The following is a 14,760-nucleotide window of genomic DNA, read 5'->3' as shown; positions in this document are numbered from 1 at the left end:
CTGCCCCACGCTAGAGAGATGGGGCTGGGACCGGGGGAGCCCCGCGGCGCTTGGGGACACACGCAGAAAACAGAGCAGCATCAGTTTATTGGCCTCGTGACAGGCGACACTCTGTCCTGCCAGCGAGGGACACCTCGAGTCCCCACCCCTGCCACCCTGGGGCCACCCCAAAAGGGAGCAGCACCCCTCACACCAGCTGTGTGTGCCTCCCAGTCCCTCGGATGCCCCAGCCCCCGTCCTCTGCTCGGCAGGGAGGAGGTGGTGCTCACTTCAGCTGGCGCAGGAAGCCCAGCAGAGCGCGGTGGAAGTCCTCAGGCTTGTCCAGGTAGCAGGCATGGCCAGCACCAGGCAGGATGACTACATGGTGCTCAGGGAGGTGCTGGAGGTTCTGCAGGGCCTGGGGAGCCAGGCCTGTGTCGCGGTCACCGTACAGGATCAGGGTGGGCGTCTTGGGAGAGAGAAAAGCAGAACTGTTGTCAGAGGGGTAAATGGCCACTGCGCTTCCCCTGGGCTGTGCCCACCTCCATGCATCACCAGGGGGCTGCAAAGCCAAGGGGAGGCAGGTGCCAGCTCTCCCATGAGCGGGGGGGGCACAGGTCCCCCTCACTCACCCCTACAGCGAGAGGCTCAGCAGCACCCAGGGGACCCCCCCAAGGAGCCCAATGACACATCTCACCTGGACCCGCCGGTACTGCTCAGCAGTGTAGTCCTTGGTGCCCACGGGTGCAATGGGCACAAAGCCGGACAGCCAGTCTCCATGCTCCAGCAGGAAGGGCAGGGAAAAGCGGCCACTCATGGAGGGGCTCACAAGAACGGGCCTCCGCATGCCCAGCTCCTGGAGAACATGGTCCAGGAAAGCCACTCTGCCCTGTGCTGTCACTAACGTCTCCACTGGGGGCGAATCCCCGTAGCCTGGCATGGGGAAGAGGGTGCAGGGTGGGCAGGGGGCATTGTGCAGTCTCCACTGCTCTCTCCCCACCAAGTTCAGTGGCTTGGCAAAAAATGGGCACCTGATCAAGCCCCAGTGGCTGTATAGCCCAAGCCTCACACCAGCCTCACCACGTGATGGAGACCAACGCCCCAGGGCAGAGCCAAATCCCAGGCACACTGCCCCAGGGATCTGTCTAGCTATCCAGAGCCCTCTCTCCAAAATGCTCCAGAGCCCAGCTGAGGCCAGGGGCTGGAGCTGCCCAGAGGGATCAACTAAACACAGTGCCATGGTCCTACCGGGCAGATCTATTGCGACTGCACGGTAGCCTTCTCCAGCGAGCAGTGCCAGCGTGCCCAAGGCCTCCCACGTCTTGGAGGTGAACGCCTGGCCGTGCAGGAACAGGACATCAGGCCTGCGGGGGGAAGACAGGCGGGAAAGGGTTCAGGGACGATGCCATGCCTGCAGCTGGTGATGACAGACCCGAGGCTGGGCTGACCCACCTCCCGGGGCCGGCAGTTCCTGCGGGAACCTCCCTGTAGAAGACGGGGGGCTCTCCCGCAGCCATCCCCATCCTCGCCGTGCCGTTGGCCGCCCGCCGGCCGCGCTTCCCCTCGTCAGGCCGGGAGCGCTGCCCGTGCCGGGCGGCCGGGAGGAGGAGGTACAGGAGGAAGGTGAGGAGCGCCCCGAGGAGCAGCAGCGCCAGGCGGCTGCGGGCCAGCAGCATCTCCGCTCCCGCTGGAAAAGGAGAGCGGCAGCGCGGGGCTGCGGGCCCCCAACCCCGCTGCTGCGGGCGGGGAGCAGGTCCCGGTCCCCGCTGCTCCGCTCAGCTCCGGCCCAGCCCGCGCCCCCCGCCCGGCCCGGCCCGGCCCGGCCCGGCCCGCTCCGCCCGGCGCCGCCGCGCCCACGGGCCCCGCCCGGCGGCACCGCGTGGCACTGCAGGCTCCGGGCGCGGGGAGCGGGGAGCGGGGCACTGCCCGGCACGGCCCCGACCCCGGCAGGGCCTCGACCCCGACACGGCCCCGACCCCCGGCACTGCCCCGCCGGGCCGCGGCAGAGCTCTCGGGACAGAACGGCCGGGGCATCGGCTGGGCCGGAGAGGCTTGGCGGGGCTCGGCAGGGGCTCAGCTGAGCTCGGCTGGACTCAGCTTAGTTCGTCAAGGGCTCGGGTTGGGCTCGGCAGAGCTCGGGTTGGGCTCGGCAGAGCTCGGTAGAGCTCGGGTTGGGCTCAGCTGCGCTCGGCAGGTCTCGGGTGGAGCTCGGCAAAGCTCGGCTTGAGCTCGGCTCGGCTTGAGCTCGGCAAAGCTCGGCTCTGCTCCGCTCGGCCCGGCCCGGCGGGGCCGCAGCCGTTCCCGGGGCCGCCCCGGACCTTGCGCTCCATGAGGCGGTGCCGCCGCTCGCCTCTTCCCCGCCCCGCAGGCCTTTGGCCCCGGGACGCGGCTCTCCCGGCCCGGTGGTGCGGCGGGGGGCGGGGAGGAGGCGAACGGCGGCCGGCCCCGGGCACGGAGCAGCAGGTAAGGGCCGGACGGGGAAACTGAGGCAGGGGCGGCTCCGTGAGCCCGCCTGGCACATCAGCGGCCCCGCCGGTGTCCCCGCAGTGAGGATGATGCCGGTGTGACCCCCCCGTGGCCACCCGTGCCTCGACGGCGGCACAAGGCACGTCACCCCTCCCATTCCCACCACTCGCCCGCACTAACAGCCCCCCAACCCCCAGGCATGGCCACCCCACGGCTCACTGAGAGCACCGTCACCGTGCAAGGACAGACCCTGTTCTACCGCCAGGCTGAGCCCGCCCAGGCGGCGCCGAGGCTGACGGTGCTGCTGCTGCACGGCATCCGCTTCTCCTCCGACACCTGGCTGCAGGTGGGGACGCTCGCCACACTGGCCGAAAACGGCTACCGAGCCGTGGCCATCGACCAGCCGGGTAAGGTGTGACGGTGACCAAAGCCCTGGAGCCAGGTGGGGCCGATGCACCCACTGGGTTTGTGGTGCCAGGATGGCAACCCCGGCATCCAGCTGTGCTTTGCCAGCTTCTCCTGCTCACTGAGGCAGCAGGGAGCCTGACAGGGCCACTTGTGTCTCTCAGGGCTGGGGCGCTCCAAGGATGCCGTGGCCCCAGCGCCCGTGGGCCAGCCAGCGCCGGCAGAATTCCTGAAGGCAGTTTCGGAGGCTCTGTGCCTTGGTCCAGCTGTGGTGATCAGCCCATCGCTCAGCGGCATGTACTCCCTGCCCTTCCTCCTAGAGCACAGCCACCTGGTCAAGGCATATGTACCTGTGGCACCCATCTGCACTGACAAATTCACGGTGGAGCAGTATGCCCAGATCAAAGTACGGCCTGGAGGGGCACTGGGGGAGGTCAGGGAACTGGGAGGGGATGGTGAAAAGGGGGCCTTGGCACTGGAGTTGAGTGGGGAAAGACTAAACAGGCCAGAAACTGTGTTGCCACTGGAAAAGGAGAACATCATGATGAAGGAATGTGATGTGGGATAGCAGAAGGGAAAGAGACCCAGGAGTGTGAGCCTCTTGTCCTGATGAGTGGGATAGAAGGGCAAGTGTATCCCCTCTAGGGTGTTCCTGGCCAGGAGGAACAAGTGCCTGGGTGCCTGGATCCCACTCACAGGCTGCCCCTCTGCATTCCCCCTCTGCAGACCCCCACGCTGATCGTGTATGGGGACCAGGACGTGGAGCTGGGGGAGACCAGCCTGAACAACCTGCGGCACCTCCCTGAGCATCAGGTGCTGATGCTGCAGGGTGCTGGACACCCCTGCTACCTGGACAAGCCCAATGAGTGGCACCGTGGACTCCTGGCCTTCCTGCAGCAGCTGGTGTGAGCAGGATGGGACCATGAGGCAGGAGGATGTGACCAGCCCACCCATCCCTCTGCCTGCACATGCACCCTCGTGCCAGCTCAGCCGCTTGCCTGGCACCCACACCACTCTGGCCTACGCCATCACCCACCTCCCTTGGGGCCAAATAAAACCCCAAGCTCTGCCACTGCTTTCCTGCCACCTTCATCCTGCTTCTTTCCACCCTTCCCACCTCCTTCCCCAGTCCCCACCTCTGTGGCTGCTGTCCTGTGCAAGTTTGGGGGGTGATAGCAGGGAAGGTGCAGCCACTGAGGGATGGTACAGTTGGGGATCATTGCCCTGTGGATTGGCAAGTGCCAGCCTCACTGGAGCCCACCCACCACTTCTAGCAGGACCCCCATGTGCCTCAGAGGGTGCCCAGGGAGCCCTGGGGCTGCGGTCAGGGACAGGTAGGTTCCCCAAGGTACTGACAGCCGTGTCCCCAGCCTTCTTGCTTCCTCTTCCTCCTCCCACCTCTCCTAGCATGCACCCAAGTCCAGGGTAATCCACAGGGGCTTAAAAGGGAACTGCCAGCCCAGCGCCCCAGGGAGGTGGGGGCAGATTTACCCAAGGAGTGGCTGCTATGAACAGATGAGGGGGCGGGTGGGGAGGCCTGACAGATAGGGGGACAAGACCCCTGCCTGCCACCTGCCTCCTTCCTCTTTAGTGCTGCTGCACTGGGCACTCAGGGGCACAGATGGAGCCAGCAGCAGGGTGCCCCCCCAATGCCCCCCCTTCCACAAGCCTGCCTGGGCTTTAGCTGCTTACGCCAGGGCCCAGGAGGATTTAGTGGGGGAGGTAACAGAGGGGGGGGCACTTTTATGTGGGTGCAGGATGCTCATGTGGGGGCCACAAGGCAGTGCCAAGGATGCAGGAGCTGGTGCCTGCCCTGGTGATATGGCAGGACCCCGGTCTGGAGCATCCCTGACCCCACACCTGGTTCAGGTCCCCTGTTACAGCCCTGGCCCTCCCCATACAGGAGTGCCTCCTGCCCCACAGCCCTCCAGGCACTCCCTCCCAGCAGCAGCCCGGAGTGCCAATGGGCCCTGGGGTGCCAGCTGCCCCATCCCTGCCCGCTCCGGTGTCCTTGAGCCCTTGAGCCCTGCCAGCTGATCAGCTTCCAGGAAAAAAACCACGCAATTACAAAGAGGGGTGATGTGTGAGCCAAGGGAGGGGGGACCGGGAGGGGGGGCCAGGAATGTCCCCAGCGGTGGCAGATGGCCTTACCCAGGGTGCATTGTTCCTTTTAGTGTCTCTTATCCGCTGTAATAGGATCCCGGAGGGAGGGATGTGGGAGAGGGGAAGAGCGAGGGGGGCCCCGGCGTGGACCGGGGTGGGGGCCGGGGCTGCCAGCCTGGCCCTGGCCTGTCAAGCGGCTCATTGTTCCTGCCCCGGGTGTCACTGGGCGCCGCCGGGGACAATGTGGCACTGAGCGGGGCGGCCGGCGGCGGAGGGACGAGGCGCACGGAAAGGTACCCGCCAGGCCCCGCTCCCGCGGGGACCGGGGGGCTTGGGGCGGCCGGGAGGGTGAGCGGAGACAGCGACGCCCTGGGACGGGGTGGGGGCTTCCTTCTGTCCCCCGACACCTCCCTTTGCCACCCAGAGGTGCCCCGAAGGACGGGCGGTGCCCAGCTTCGTGGCTGTCCCAATGCCAGCCATGGCAGGTGACCTGTGCCCATCACCGGGGCCTTTGGCGTCCCTGCCAGCCTTGCTCACCTGGAGGTGAGCACACCCTGCCCGCAGACCCCCCGACATAGCCTGTGGCAGTGGGGGAACACACCGTGGCCCTGCTGCCTCCCCCTTGTCCCACTGCCAGCCTCGTCATTCTCTGCCCCGCAGGGTCTTTTGTCCCCGGCGGGTTCCCGCTGCCGTTCATCCCCGGGGGAACGGGGGACCCTGGCGGGCTGCGCGTCCCTGCCGGCACCGCACACAGCTCCGGATGCTGCGGGCAGGGAGTTATAGAAGGGCACGTCCCACCCCCTCCACCCTACTTCAGGCTCCCCTCCATCGGGAACAGGAATATTCTCCTTCCTCAGTCTTTCCCCCTTTCTCCAGCCCACAGGAACAGGCAGGTGAAGATGAGGCGTTAAACCACCCCGGGGGTGCGAGCCATAAGCACTTACGGGGTGCACAGGGGACCAACCTGCCCCCTCCCTGCCCCCCGTTACCCTGATGCAGGAGATGTGCCATAGCGGTGACGAGTCCTGCCAGCACCTAAAATAGCTGCCCCCCCCCCGCCCGCCATGCCCGAAGACACGGCCCCAGCCCCAACACGGGTGCTTTGTTTCAAAGCCGCTTGGCATCGCTCGGCTTGCCGGGAGCCAGCGGTGCCGCAGCCGCCCACCCGGCCCTGGACACACGGCGATTGTCCTCCTCCCAGGGGCCCTGCCCGCCCCCGGCCCCCAGGCACAGGGTCTGGGAGGGCCTTGGGGTGCTCTGGGGGAAAACAGGGTGCAGCAACATCAGGCATCACGCCATGGTTCATATCAGACTGGCAATCTCCATCAAGGAGCTTTGCCTCCGTTTCCCCTGGGACTTTGCGCATGGGCAGAAGGAAGGGAGGAGGAGGGAGGCTCACACAGCCTGCAAGACCACCCAGGTCATCTCTGCTCCCCTCACCCCAGCAAGTGTCTGCAAACTGAACCTCACCTCGCTGCCACGTTCCCCACACCTTTCCCCTTCCCCTCAGTCCGTCCAGTTCCTGGCTATGTGCAGGACAGGCTGAAGGCAGCTCTGGCAGACACATAGCAGTGGGCCTTTTGGGGAGTGTCAGGCAGGAGTGCAGGGCACCCATGGGGTACCACGGAGCCTTGCAAACCTCCTCTGCCAGGGGAGGGCACAGTGTTGCCCCTGCCTCAGTTTCCCCATTTCCCAGCCATAGGATTTTCAAGCTGCAGATCTGGGAGCAGGGGGTTAGTTGGTGCCTGCCCCCTTTCTGAAGGCTGCCGTGCCCGCAGGCTCAGCTCGCCCCCCCGCCATGGCATCGCCGGATGGAGTCAGCGGCGTGGGCGGCAGCCCTGAGGAGACGGAGCTCAGCATCACCCTGACCCTCCGCATGCTCATGCACGGCAAGGTAATGGCAGGGGGCTCAGCACTTCCAGGAGGTCAGCAATGCCTGGGCTGAGGGGCCATGCTGGAGCTCCAATCCTCCCTGGGAACAGCATTCCTAGAAGGATGTCTTTGCCCATCCTATGCCAGGGAGGGGTTCCCATGCCCCAGTGTCACCAGTTAAGCCACTCAGTGTCCCAGTGGCCCCGGGGCAGGGCCTGTCCATTGCAGGTGTGCCAAGCAGTGGGCAGAGGAGGGATTCGGCAGGCAGGGAGCTGCCTGCTGATGGGGCCACTCTTGTCTCTGGCTTTGCAGGAGATCGGCAGCATCATTGGCAAGGTAAGATTTGGGGTCCAGGGCACCGGCAGCCCTGGGCTCCCCTGGACCTGACACCTGCCCTGTTCCTCTCCCTGCAGAAAGGAGAGACTGTTAAGAGGATACGAGAGCAGGTAAGGGCATGCTGGGGGACTGCCAGGTCCTGATGCCTGTGTTGCCTGTGCCTGGTGGCTCCCATATGCCTGGGCCCCAAAACCCAAGGGGATCCAGGGGAAACACAGTGGTACTGCAGGGAAGGCTGCCTGGGGCAGGTGGGAGGGGGGAAGCTCAGATCTGAAGGCATCAGTCTCGCCCGATAACCTATCCCTGGGAGAAGTCATGGAGCACAGGGTCTGTGACATCCCTAACGAGGTGTGACACTGTCCCCAGAGCAGCGCACGCATCACCATCTCAGAGGGGTCCTGCCCCGAGCGCATCACCACCATCACCGGCTCCACTGATGCCGTCTTCCGAGCCGTCTCCATGATCGCCTTCAAGCTGGAGGAGGTAGGCAGCCCTCCCATACCCTGCTGGGTGCCCCCACACCTGCGGGATCCTGGGGGTCTGATGCTGAATCCCCCTTCCCTCACAGGACCTGGGAGTAGGGAGCGATGGGGTGGCAGCAGGCAGAGCTCCGGTGACCCTGCGCCTTGTCATCCCAGCCAGCCAGTGCGGCTCCCTCATCGGCAAGGCAGGATCTAAGATCCGGGAGATCCGGGAGGTGAGGCTGAGGATGCCCTGGGCGTGGGATCCTTTTTTCCCCCAGGGAGCACAGAGCCCTCAGTGTGGGAGCTGCCACAGTCCCGCAGGGGCTGTGGGAAGTGATGCAGGTGATGCGGGGGCAGAGAGCATCACCCTGCAGGTCCTGCAATGGTCCCTGGGAGCTCAGGAGGGGGACAGGGGAGGTGTGAGGTGCTGAGCCCTTGCAGGGTGTGGCTGAGGGATACCAGCATCTCCCTTTGCTCCCCCCAGAGCACAGGGGCACAGGTGCAGGTGGCTGGTGACCTGCTGCCCAACTCCACGGAACGGGCCGTCACTGTCTCGGGAGTGCCAGACACCATCATCCAGTGCGTGAGGCAGATCTGCGCCGTCATCCTAGAGGTACCTACCTCCCAAGCCCCATGCCCAGCCCAGGGGCGTGTGCTACCCACTTCCCCCTCCCCAAGGCTTGCTGTGCCCACCTGGACCCAAACACCATGGTCCCCCTGCGTGGAAGCCTATAGGAGCACCCTGCCTCAGTGGTGCTGAGGGCTGTGCCCAGCTTGTTGGGGACATGAGGGGGCAGAGGGTCCATGGGGCTGTAGGGGTCATTCAGCCTCATCTCTCATCCTCTCCACCTCCTTCCTTCTGTCTCCAGTCACCTCCGAAGGGGGCCACCATACCCTACCACCCTGGCCTCTCCCTGGGCACCATCCTGCTCTCTGCCAACCAGGTAAGAGGGCACAGCCCCCCTGGGGCACAGAGCAGCTTCACCCAGCAAGAGGCAACTCTGGTGGGCTCATGGTGGCCTCTCTGCCCTGGGGGTGGGGGGCTGAGACAGTGGTCCCCACCTGGCTCCCAACTGATACCCTATTTTCTCCCCCTCAGGGCTTCTCCATGCAAGGCCAGTACAGTGGGGTCTCTCCTGCAGAGGTGAGTCTGTCCCTGTGGCAGCTTCTGTGGGCACTGGGTCCATGCCCACCAGGACAGGTGCTGCTGGGGATTCCTGTCCTGGGAGGTGCTGGGTGCCAATGTTCAGCCCCAGCAGGGGCACAGGGGACTCTCTGCCATCACCACTAATGCCTCTTTCCTCCTCCTCCCGCTGCCCGGGCAGGTGACAAAGCTGCAGCAGCTGTCAGGGCACACGCTCCCCTTCGCCCCCCTGGGCCATACACCTGCCATGATGCCAGGTGAGCTACCAGGGGACATCTCCCATGTCTGCCCCAAGGCTGGGGGTGTGGGGTGCCCCTCCTGGCACACCCAGACACCTGACCCTGAGGAGGAGGTCCCCAACCCCTGCAACCTCTCCAGTCCTGTCCCCCCTGGCATGGCTACCCGCTCCCCCAGCACAACCCTTTGTTGATTTCCTGGGGTCCCTGGACCCACCAGTACCCCCCAACCCTGCAATGGGAGAGCACCAGCACCAAATTATGGCTGGTGCCTGTGTCCTGTCCTCCCTGCCTCTCCCCAGGGATCCTCCAGGTTTGTCCCCAGGGCCACTAGCTCTCCTGGCACAGGTCTGAGGAGGGGGCATGGAGCTACTGGAGACCCACCTCCTCATTGCTAACATCCCTGTCTCTTTCTCCAGGCCTGGATGCCAGCTCCCAGAGCAGCTCCCAGGAGTTCCTGGTGCCCAATGACGTATGTATTGGTCTGGGGATGGCAAGAGGGACCAGAACCTGCCCCCAGCCATGTGTCCCATCCTGCAGGCACTTTGCAGGGGCCAGGAACCTCTGCTCCTCACAGAGCAGGCTCTGCCAGAGCTCAGGAGCAGGAGGGGGCTGCTGGGGCAGAAGAAAAGGGAAACTGAGGCACATGAGGGGGCAAAAGGGCTTGGCTGATGCTGAGGAAGGGCCTTGGCATGTGGCAGCCCAGCAATGCCAGCAAGGGAGGCTTGAGCGAGACCAAAAAGCAGGGTCTGCCCTGCCCTGCCCTGCCCTCCCACTGCATTCTGCAGTTTCCCCAACCCTCCCAGGCATAGCAGGTGTCTGGGTGAGCCCCTGGGAGCTCCCTGCTTGGCGTGGCTGCTCCAGCTGCTCCCAGCTCACCCTGGTCCCTGCCCCTTCAGCTCATCGGCTGCATCATCGGCCGGCACGGCAGCAAGATCAGCGAGATCAGGCAGATGTCGGGCGCCCACATCAAGATTGGGAACCAGACCGAGGGCTCCAGCGAGCGGCACGTGACCATCACGGGGACCCCCGTCAGCATCACCCTGGCTCAGTACCTCATCACAACCTGGTAGGTGCCAGACTGGGGGGGGGACACACACATGCTGGATGCATGTGAGGGGTGGCACTTCCCCAGCTTTAGGGGGCACCCCTACCCCAGCATCCACAAGAAGGATGAGCTGGGTGGTGCTTTGAGGTCCTGAGATGGTAGGTGCAGGATCGCACCGGGTTTGAGCCCCAGGTTTTAATCCTACTCAGAATGTGCCATGGAGACCTGTGACAAGGGCTGGGGCGTTTGGGAAACTCATTCTGTCACCGTGGTACTCACCATCCCATCCTTCTTGCTTGCCTCCCCAGCTTAGAGACGGCTAAATCTACCTCCCAGGTGCCACCGGGCCCTGGCTCCATGGACCTCGGCATGGGTTTCTCCCAGCCTCTCGCCCCGGGCTCTGGCGCAGCGCTTCCCGCCGTTGCACCGGCCCCTCCAGCCCTGCTGGGCACCCCCTACGCCATCTCCCTCTCCAACTTCATCGGCCTGAAGCCGGTGTCCTTCCTGGCACTGTCCCCGTCCTCTGTGGCGAGTCCCAACGGTGGCACCGCCACCTACACGACCAAGATCTCAGCGGCCAACGGCACCAAGAAAGCTGACCGGCAGAAGTTCTCGCCCTACTGAGCCTCGGTGGGCCAGGCCAGGGTGTCCAGGGTGCCACTTGGTACCAGAGACATCTCCCTGCCACTCACTCTGGTCCCCAGCCCCTGCCAGGTGCCCCATGCCCAGAGTGGACCTCCTTGCCCCCCACCCCAGGGAAGGGAAGGGTCTTCCTGGCGGCAATGCCCGCTGGAGGAAGGGGCTGCTTCATTGCCTGCTGCCAGTCCCAGCAGCACTGTGCCCCCCTCCCTGATTTTCCTGCACAGAGACCACATGTCCTGGTATTGGGTGGGGGGGCTGTTCCTGCTGGCCTAGGGTCCCTTCTCCCAGTGCCCTGTGCCAGCATGGGACCCCTGCCTCCTGCTCCTCCCCCTGCCTACCCTGCCATCCTGCTGCTGCCCACACTCTTGTCTGACACCCAAAAGTCAGGTCCCACTGGATGAGGGACTGCCTGGCCTCTGCAGGAGTCCCTCTTCCCTTGGCTCTGGTGGGGGGCCCTCCCAGGGCCACCCTGGGGCAGTCGCCTCCCAGCAACCCCATCCAAGAGCCAGTCCCTGCTGGCTTGGAAATGCTGTATATATAAGTCTATATTTTTTCCTCCTTTGTAACTTATCAATGGTTTAATAAAAAGATAAAATTTACAAGAAAATAATAATAATAATATCCCCCACCCTGGGTGGAGACTTCTCCCACAGCAGGAGCAGCCCCAGCTCCTAGGGACATGGGGTGGTGGCTGGAGGGGCATCCCTGTGTCTGGGGCGGGGAGGGGGCTGGCCTTCAGCCTCATCTCTCTGGGGGTCTTCCTGGAGCCCACTCCCTGCCATGGGGGAGTTTGAGAGGCCATGGGGCAGTTCTCCCTCAGGCCCCCAGTTATTACCGGGGTAAGGACGTATCCAACCCACCATGCCAACACCATTCCTTGGACCTTTGTGGGTGGGCTGAGGTTGATGTACCCCTGCAGCATCCCCCAAAAGGGTCCAGTCCCCTTTCTGACACTGAGGACCCCGTGGGAGGTCCTGCAGAAGCAATGAGACCAAAGGGGAACAGCAGCTTCTGATCCTCTCTGGCTGCTGCCGCCTGGGAGCACCCCACACAGCCACCTCCATCACCCTGTGTCACCATGTCCCCCCACCTGGCCAGCAGCCCAGTTCAGCTGGCACGTGGCTGGGCTTCAGCTGGACAGCTGTGTCCATAAACAGCCTGGCACAGACCCTCAGGCAGCCAGTTCCCCCCCAGAGGGGCGGCCCCTGGCAGGCAGGGGGGACAGAGGGCACAACCAGGCATTCCCACAGGCACTGTGTGCTGCCATGCCAGCAGGACAAACAGTGACACGGCCAGAGGCAGCCCCATGGGTGTGTGCCCCCGATCAGTACCACAGGGAGCAGGAGCTCCTCCACACAGACATTAGTTTTGGGTTTAACAGCCAAGGATGGAGGTTTCCATGTCTGCCATCCAGGCTCAGTGGGGTAGCCGGGGCCCTGCTGTTACTGGTGTTAGTGGTGTTAGCTGGGACATTGCTCCCAGGTAGAGTGAGTGCAAGGGACATCTGCCCTCCCTGTTGGCCATGAGTGGTTCCAGCAGGGTGATGGAGATAGAGGTGACCCCTGCCCCTGCTCAGGAGCCCCTTGGCATCCTGAGGAGAGCCCATCCATGCAACTGGGCTGTGCTGGTGGAGCCAGCCTGCAGAAGAGACCTAGGGCTTCACCAGATCTGCTGCCTTCCCCCAGCAGAGAAACCATCTTCCACCATAAGCTCAGAGAGAGGCAAAACCCAAACAAAGACTCCTCCAAATCCAAGAGGCTGGGTCCAAGCAAGTCTGGTGGGTCCCAGGTAGGTTTCCTGCCCAGCACAGTGGGACAGAGCCTCCTGCTTCTCAGCTGCTCTGTTCAGGAACTTGACCTGGGAGGGGGAAGCCTGTTGTGGTCTGGTCCAGCCTGTTCCGGGGGCTGGGGCTGATGCAGCTGGTGTGGGTCTCCAGCGTGCAAGTTGCTCTCTGGAGGAACTGTAAGAAGTTTTCCTGGACAGAAGCCTCTGAGATGGAAAGACAGAGCTCCTGAGCCAGCGGCCGGTTGAGACAGCTGCGCCGGAGCCGGGCCAGCTCTTCACGGATCTGGCGGTTCAGCAGCCCATAGAAGAAGGGATTGATGGCAAAGGAGGAGTAGGCAATCCAGGTGACCACCATCTCCCCATGCCCACCACCCAGAGTGCCAACAGTGACAGAGGAGTGCAAGTGGAAAGCAAAGAAGGGCAGCCAGCAGCACAAGAACTGTCCCACAATGAGGACCAAGGTGAGGATGGCCTTGTTACTTCCCAAAAGGCGATCTGGGATCAGCTTGGGCAGCGGCAGGATCCTGGCAATGATGATGGTCACTTGGCTGGCGATGGAGTCGCATCGGTGCCTGGGTGCAACTGCCTGTGCTGGCACTGGCACTGGCGCCTGCTGTAGGGACACAGTTCGGGCCACACGGTAGATGCTGCTGTAGACAGCAAGGATGATGACAGTGGGCAGAAAAAAGCAGGTGATGCTGAAGAGGATCACAAAAACCTTCTTGTGGGCCCCAGGGCTCCAGTAGACTGTGCAGCGGCTGGCGCTGGTGGCCCCGTTGCCTTGAGGCCACGCCACCAGTGCCAAGATAGTGATGAGAGCAGACTTGACCCAAATGAAGATCACTCCAGCCACCGCCAACCTGATGGTCATCTTGACCTCATACCTCAGGGGGTGGACGATGTAGTAGTACCTCTCCACACTGATGATGGCAATGGTGAGAATGGAAGCACTGATGAAACAGATATTCAGGAATATCAAGGCCTTGCACTCGGCAATGCTGAAGATCACCCTGTTGAAGCAGGAGGAGCTGGAGATGATTCCCAGGGGCATGAGGAAAATGGCAGAGAGGAGATCGACCACACAGAGGTGGCAGACGAAGATGAACTTCCTGAAAAGGGGGGTTTTGAGAATGACTACCAACACCACGGTGTTGGCCACCAGGGCAGTGAGGGTGAGTAGGATCATGCAGAAGAGGCCCACCACCTCCTGGGCAATGGAGTACTCGGGGACGGAGAGCAGCTCTAGGCTGTCCGTGGTGTTTGGCCCTGTTCGGCTCGCCATCCCCCTCAAGGGCTAAGCCAGCAGCTCCAGTGCCTGGGCAGCAAGGGTTCTTCTCCTGCATCCCATAGAGGGAAACCCCACCACAACCATGGCCTTTATCTTCTTGCCTGTTGGGAATGGGAGTGGGGTGTGAAGTAGAAAAAACAAAATGAAGAAGAGCCACAAAGAAACATAAAGACAACCAGTACACTTCCAAGGTGCTGGAGGAAGGAGAGATAGCCAGTGAGATCACAGCACCTGCCTGTCCCAAAGCTGGCACCCAGGCTGTCCCCAGCCTGGCCAGAGACAGCACTGCTGGGACCTGCAGGCACCCATGCCAGGCTAACACCCTGTCCCCCTGCCCCAACAGCACCACCATGTCCCCGGGAGGGACAGCACAACCTGCCTGCCCCAATCCTCTTGCTCCAGCCACAGGGGACACTGGGGTGGGTGGGATTCAGCGCACCTTTGCTCCTGGAGAGGTGGGTGATGCTCCTCTCCTTGCCAGGGTCCCTCTTGCCGGTGTCGCTCCCGCAGCAGAACAGGGGCTGTGGGCCCTGTGTGAGGCCACGCTCCCCCTTCCCCGCTCCCGTCACCCGCTCGTCATCCTGTTTGCCCGCAGCCCGCCAGCTGCGGATGGCACCAGCTGTCACTCCCGGCGCTGCCTGCGCTGCCTGCACTCGTGGCAGTCCCACGGGGACAGCTGCTGGGTCCTAGCAGCCGGCAGGGGCTCGGGAAGGGGGGAGCCTGGGTCCCCAAGACCTGCCCCCCTCAGAAGGGCCACCCGCTGCACCAAGCCTGATCCTTCCACAAGAACAGTTCAGCCTCTGGGTCACCAGGGCTTGAGGGTCAGAGCCACAGGCAGGTCTGCAGCAACTCCTCTCCACTGGCACATGGATGCTCATGGGGCATCGGGGTAACACAGCTGGGAGTTGCCCTTCTCTGGCACAAGTGAGCATGGAAAGGGGCTTGGCATGGCTGCCAGGCTGGGGCAGGGCAGCAGGCACGGCACCAAGAAT

The 14,760-nt window shown here is 63.7% G+C and overlaps 4 protein-coding genes across 7 annotated transcripts; 2 read left to right on the top strand and 2 right to left on the bottom strand.

Annotated features, from left to right (window-relative positions):
* Positions 1-81: 81 nt before the first annotated feature.
* On the bottom strand, positions 82-1,942 carry ABHD14A (abhydrolase domain containing 14A). The gene is made up of 4 exons (XM_051811339.1): positions 1,432-1,942; positions 1,228-1,343; positions 677-912; positions 82-448 (listed from the first exon to the last, which is right to left on the bottom strand). The coding sequence occupies exons 1-4, from the start codon at positions 1,653-1,655 to the stop codon at positions 266-268; spliced, it is 759 nt and encodes a 252-aa protein (XP_051667299.1). The 5' UTR covers positions 1,656-1,942; the 3' UTR covers positions 82-265.
* On the top strand, positions 1,474-3,922 carry ABHD14B (abhydrolase domain containing 14B). 2 transcript variants are annotated; one of them, XM_051811341.1, is made up of 4 exons: positions 1,474-1,602; positions 2,643-2,852; positions 3,015-3,256; positions 3,577-3,922. In XM_051811341.1, exons 2-4 carry the CDS (start codon positions 2,645-2,647, stop codon positions 3,757-3,759), a joined length of 633 nt encoding a protein of 210 aa, XP_051667301.1. In that variant the 5' UTR covers positions 1,474-1,602; positions 2,643-2,644; the 3' UTR covers positions 3,760-3,922. The 2 variants fall into 2 exon arrangements, with proteins under 2 accessions (XP_051667301.1, XP_051667300.1); XM_051811340.1 differs by lacking the exon at positions 1,474-1,602 and adding an exon at positions 2,182-2,442.
* Positions 3,923-5,137: 1,215 nt separating this feature from the next.
* PCBP4 (poly(rC) binding protein 4) lies at positions 5,138-11,006 on the top strand. Of its 2 annotated transcripts, none has more exons than XM_051811330.1 (13): positions 5,138-5,246; positions 6,732-6,847; positions 7,138-7,161; positions 7,239-7,271; positions 7,528-7,644; positions 7,730-7,858; positions 8,110-8,238; positions 8,495-8,569; positions 8,725-8,769; positions 8,951-9,026; positions 9,425-9,477; positions 9,905-10,074; positions 10,362-11,006. In XM_051811330.1, exons 2-13 carry the CDS (start codon positions 6,752-6,754, stop codon positions 10,675-10,677), a joined length of 1,263 nt encoding a protein of 420 aa, XP_051667290.1. In that variant the 5' UTR covers positions 5,138-5,246; positions 6,732-6,751; the 3' UTR covers positions 10,678-11,006. The 2 variants fall into 2 exon arrangements, with proteins under 2 accessions (XP_051667290.1, XP_051667291.1); XM_051811331.1 differs by lacking the exon at positions 5,138-5,246 and adding an exon at positions 6,045-6,187.
* A 982-nt stretch (positions 11,007-11,988) lies between these two features.
* Positions 11,989-14,389, bottom strand: LOC127481734 (probable G-protein coupled receptor). 2 transcript variants are annotated; one of them, XM_051811338.1, is made up of 2 exons: positions 13,685-14,389; positions 11,989-13,589 (listed from the first exon to the last, which is right to left on the bottom strand). In XM_051811338.1, exon 2 carries the CDS (start codon positions 13,529-13,531, stop codon positions 12,527-12,529), a length of 1,005 nt encoding a protein of 334 aa, XP_051667298.1. In that variant the 5' UTR covers positions 13,532-13,589; positions 13,685-14,389; the 3' UTR covers positions 11,989-12,526. The 2 variants fall into 2 exon arrangements, with proteins under 2 accessions (XP_051667298.1, XP_051667297.1); XM_051811337.1 differs by having other exon boundaries at positions 11,989-14,389.
* Between the last annotated feature and the right edge of the window lie 371 nt (positions 14,390-14,760).

Source organism: Manacus candei, unplaced genomic scaffold (genome assembly GCF_025592945.1).
Source record: "Manacus candei isolate 608988 ecotype Guabito, Panama unplaced genomic scaffold, ASM2559294v1 h1tg000082l, whole genome shotgun sequence".
Lineage (NCBI taxonomy): Eukaryota > Metazoa > Chordata > Aves > Passeriformes > Pipridae > Manacus > Manacus candei.
This window is presented reverse-complemented; position numbering and strand designations above follow the sequence as displayed.

Coding starts and splice junctions, on each gene's coding strand:
- ABHD14A (XM_051811339.1), bottom strand. CDS start 1,655: ATGCTGCTGGCCCGCAGCCGCCTGGCGCTGCTGCTCCTCGGGGCGCTC. Junction 1,344..1,431: donor GGAACTGCCGGCCCCGGGAG/GTGGGTCAGCCC, acceptor TTCCCCCCGCAG/GCCTGATGTCCTGTTCCTGC. Junction 449..676: donor AGCAGTACCGGCGGGTCCAG/GTGAGATGTGTC, acceptor CTCTCTCCCAAG/ACGCCCACCCTGATCCTGTA.
- ABHD14B (XM_051811341.1), top strand. CDS start 2,645: ATGGCCACCCCACGGCTCACTGAGAGCACCGTCACCGTGCAAGGACAG. Junction 2,853..3,014: donor CGTGGCCATCGACCAGCCGG/GTAAGGTGTGAC, acceptor TGTGTCTCTCAG/GGCTGGGGCGCTCCAAGGAT. Junction 3,257..3,576: donor AGCAGTATGCCCAGATCAAA/GTACGGCCTGGA, acceptor CCCCCTCTGCAG/ACCCCCACGCTGATCGTGTA.
- PCBP4 (XM_051811330.1), top strand. CDS start 6,752: ATGGCATCGCCGGATGGAGTCAGCGGCGTGGGCGGCAGCCCTGAGGAG. Junction 7,272..7,527: donor TTAAGAGGATACGAGAGCAG/GTAAGGGCATGC, acceptor CACTGTCCCCAG/AGCAGCGCACGCATCACCAT. Junction 8,770..8,950: donor GTGGGGTCTCTCCTGCAGAG/GTGAGTCTGTCC, acceptor CTGCCCGGGCAG/GTGACAAAGCTGCAGCAGCT.
- LOC127481734 (XM_051811337.1), bottom strand. CDS start 13,762: ATGGCGAGCCGAACAGGGCCAAACACCACGGACAGCCTAGAGCTGCTC.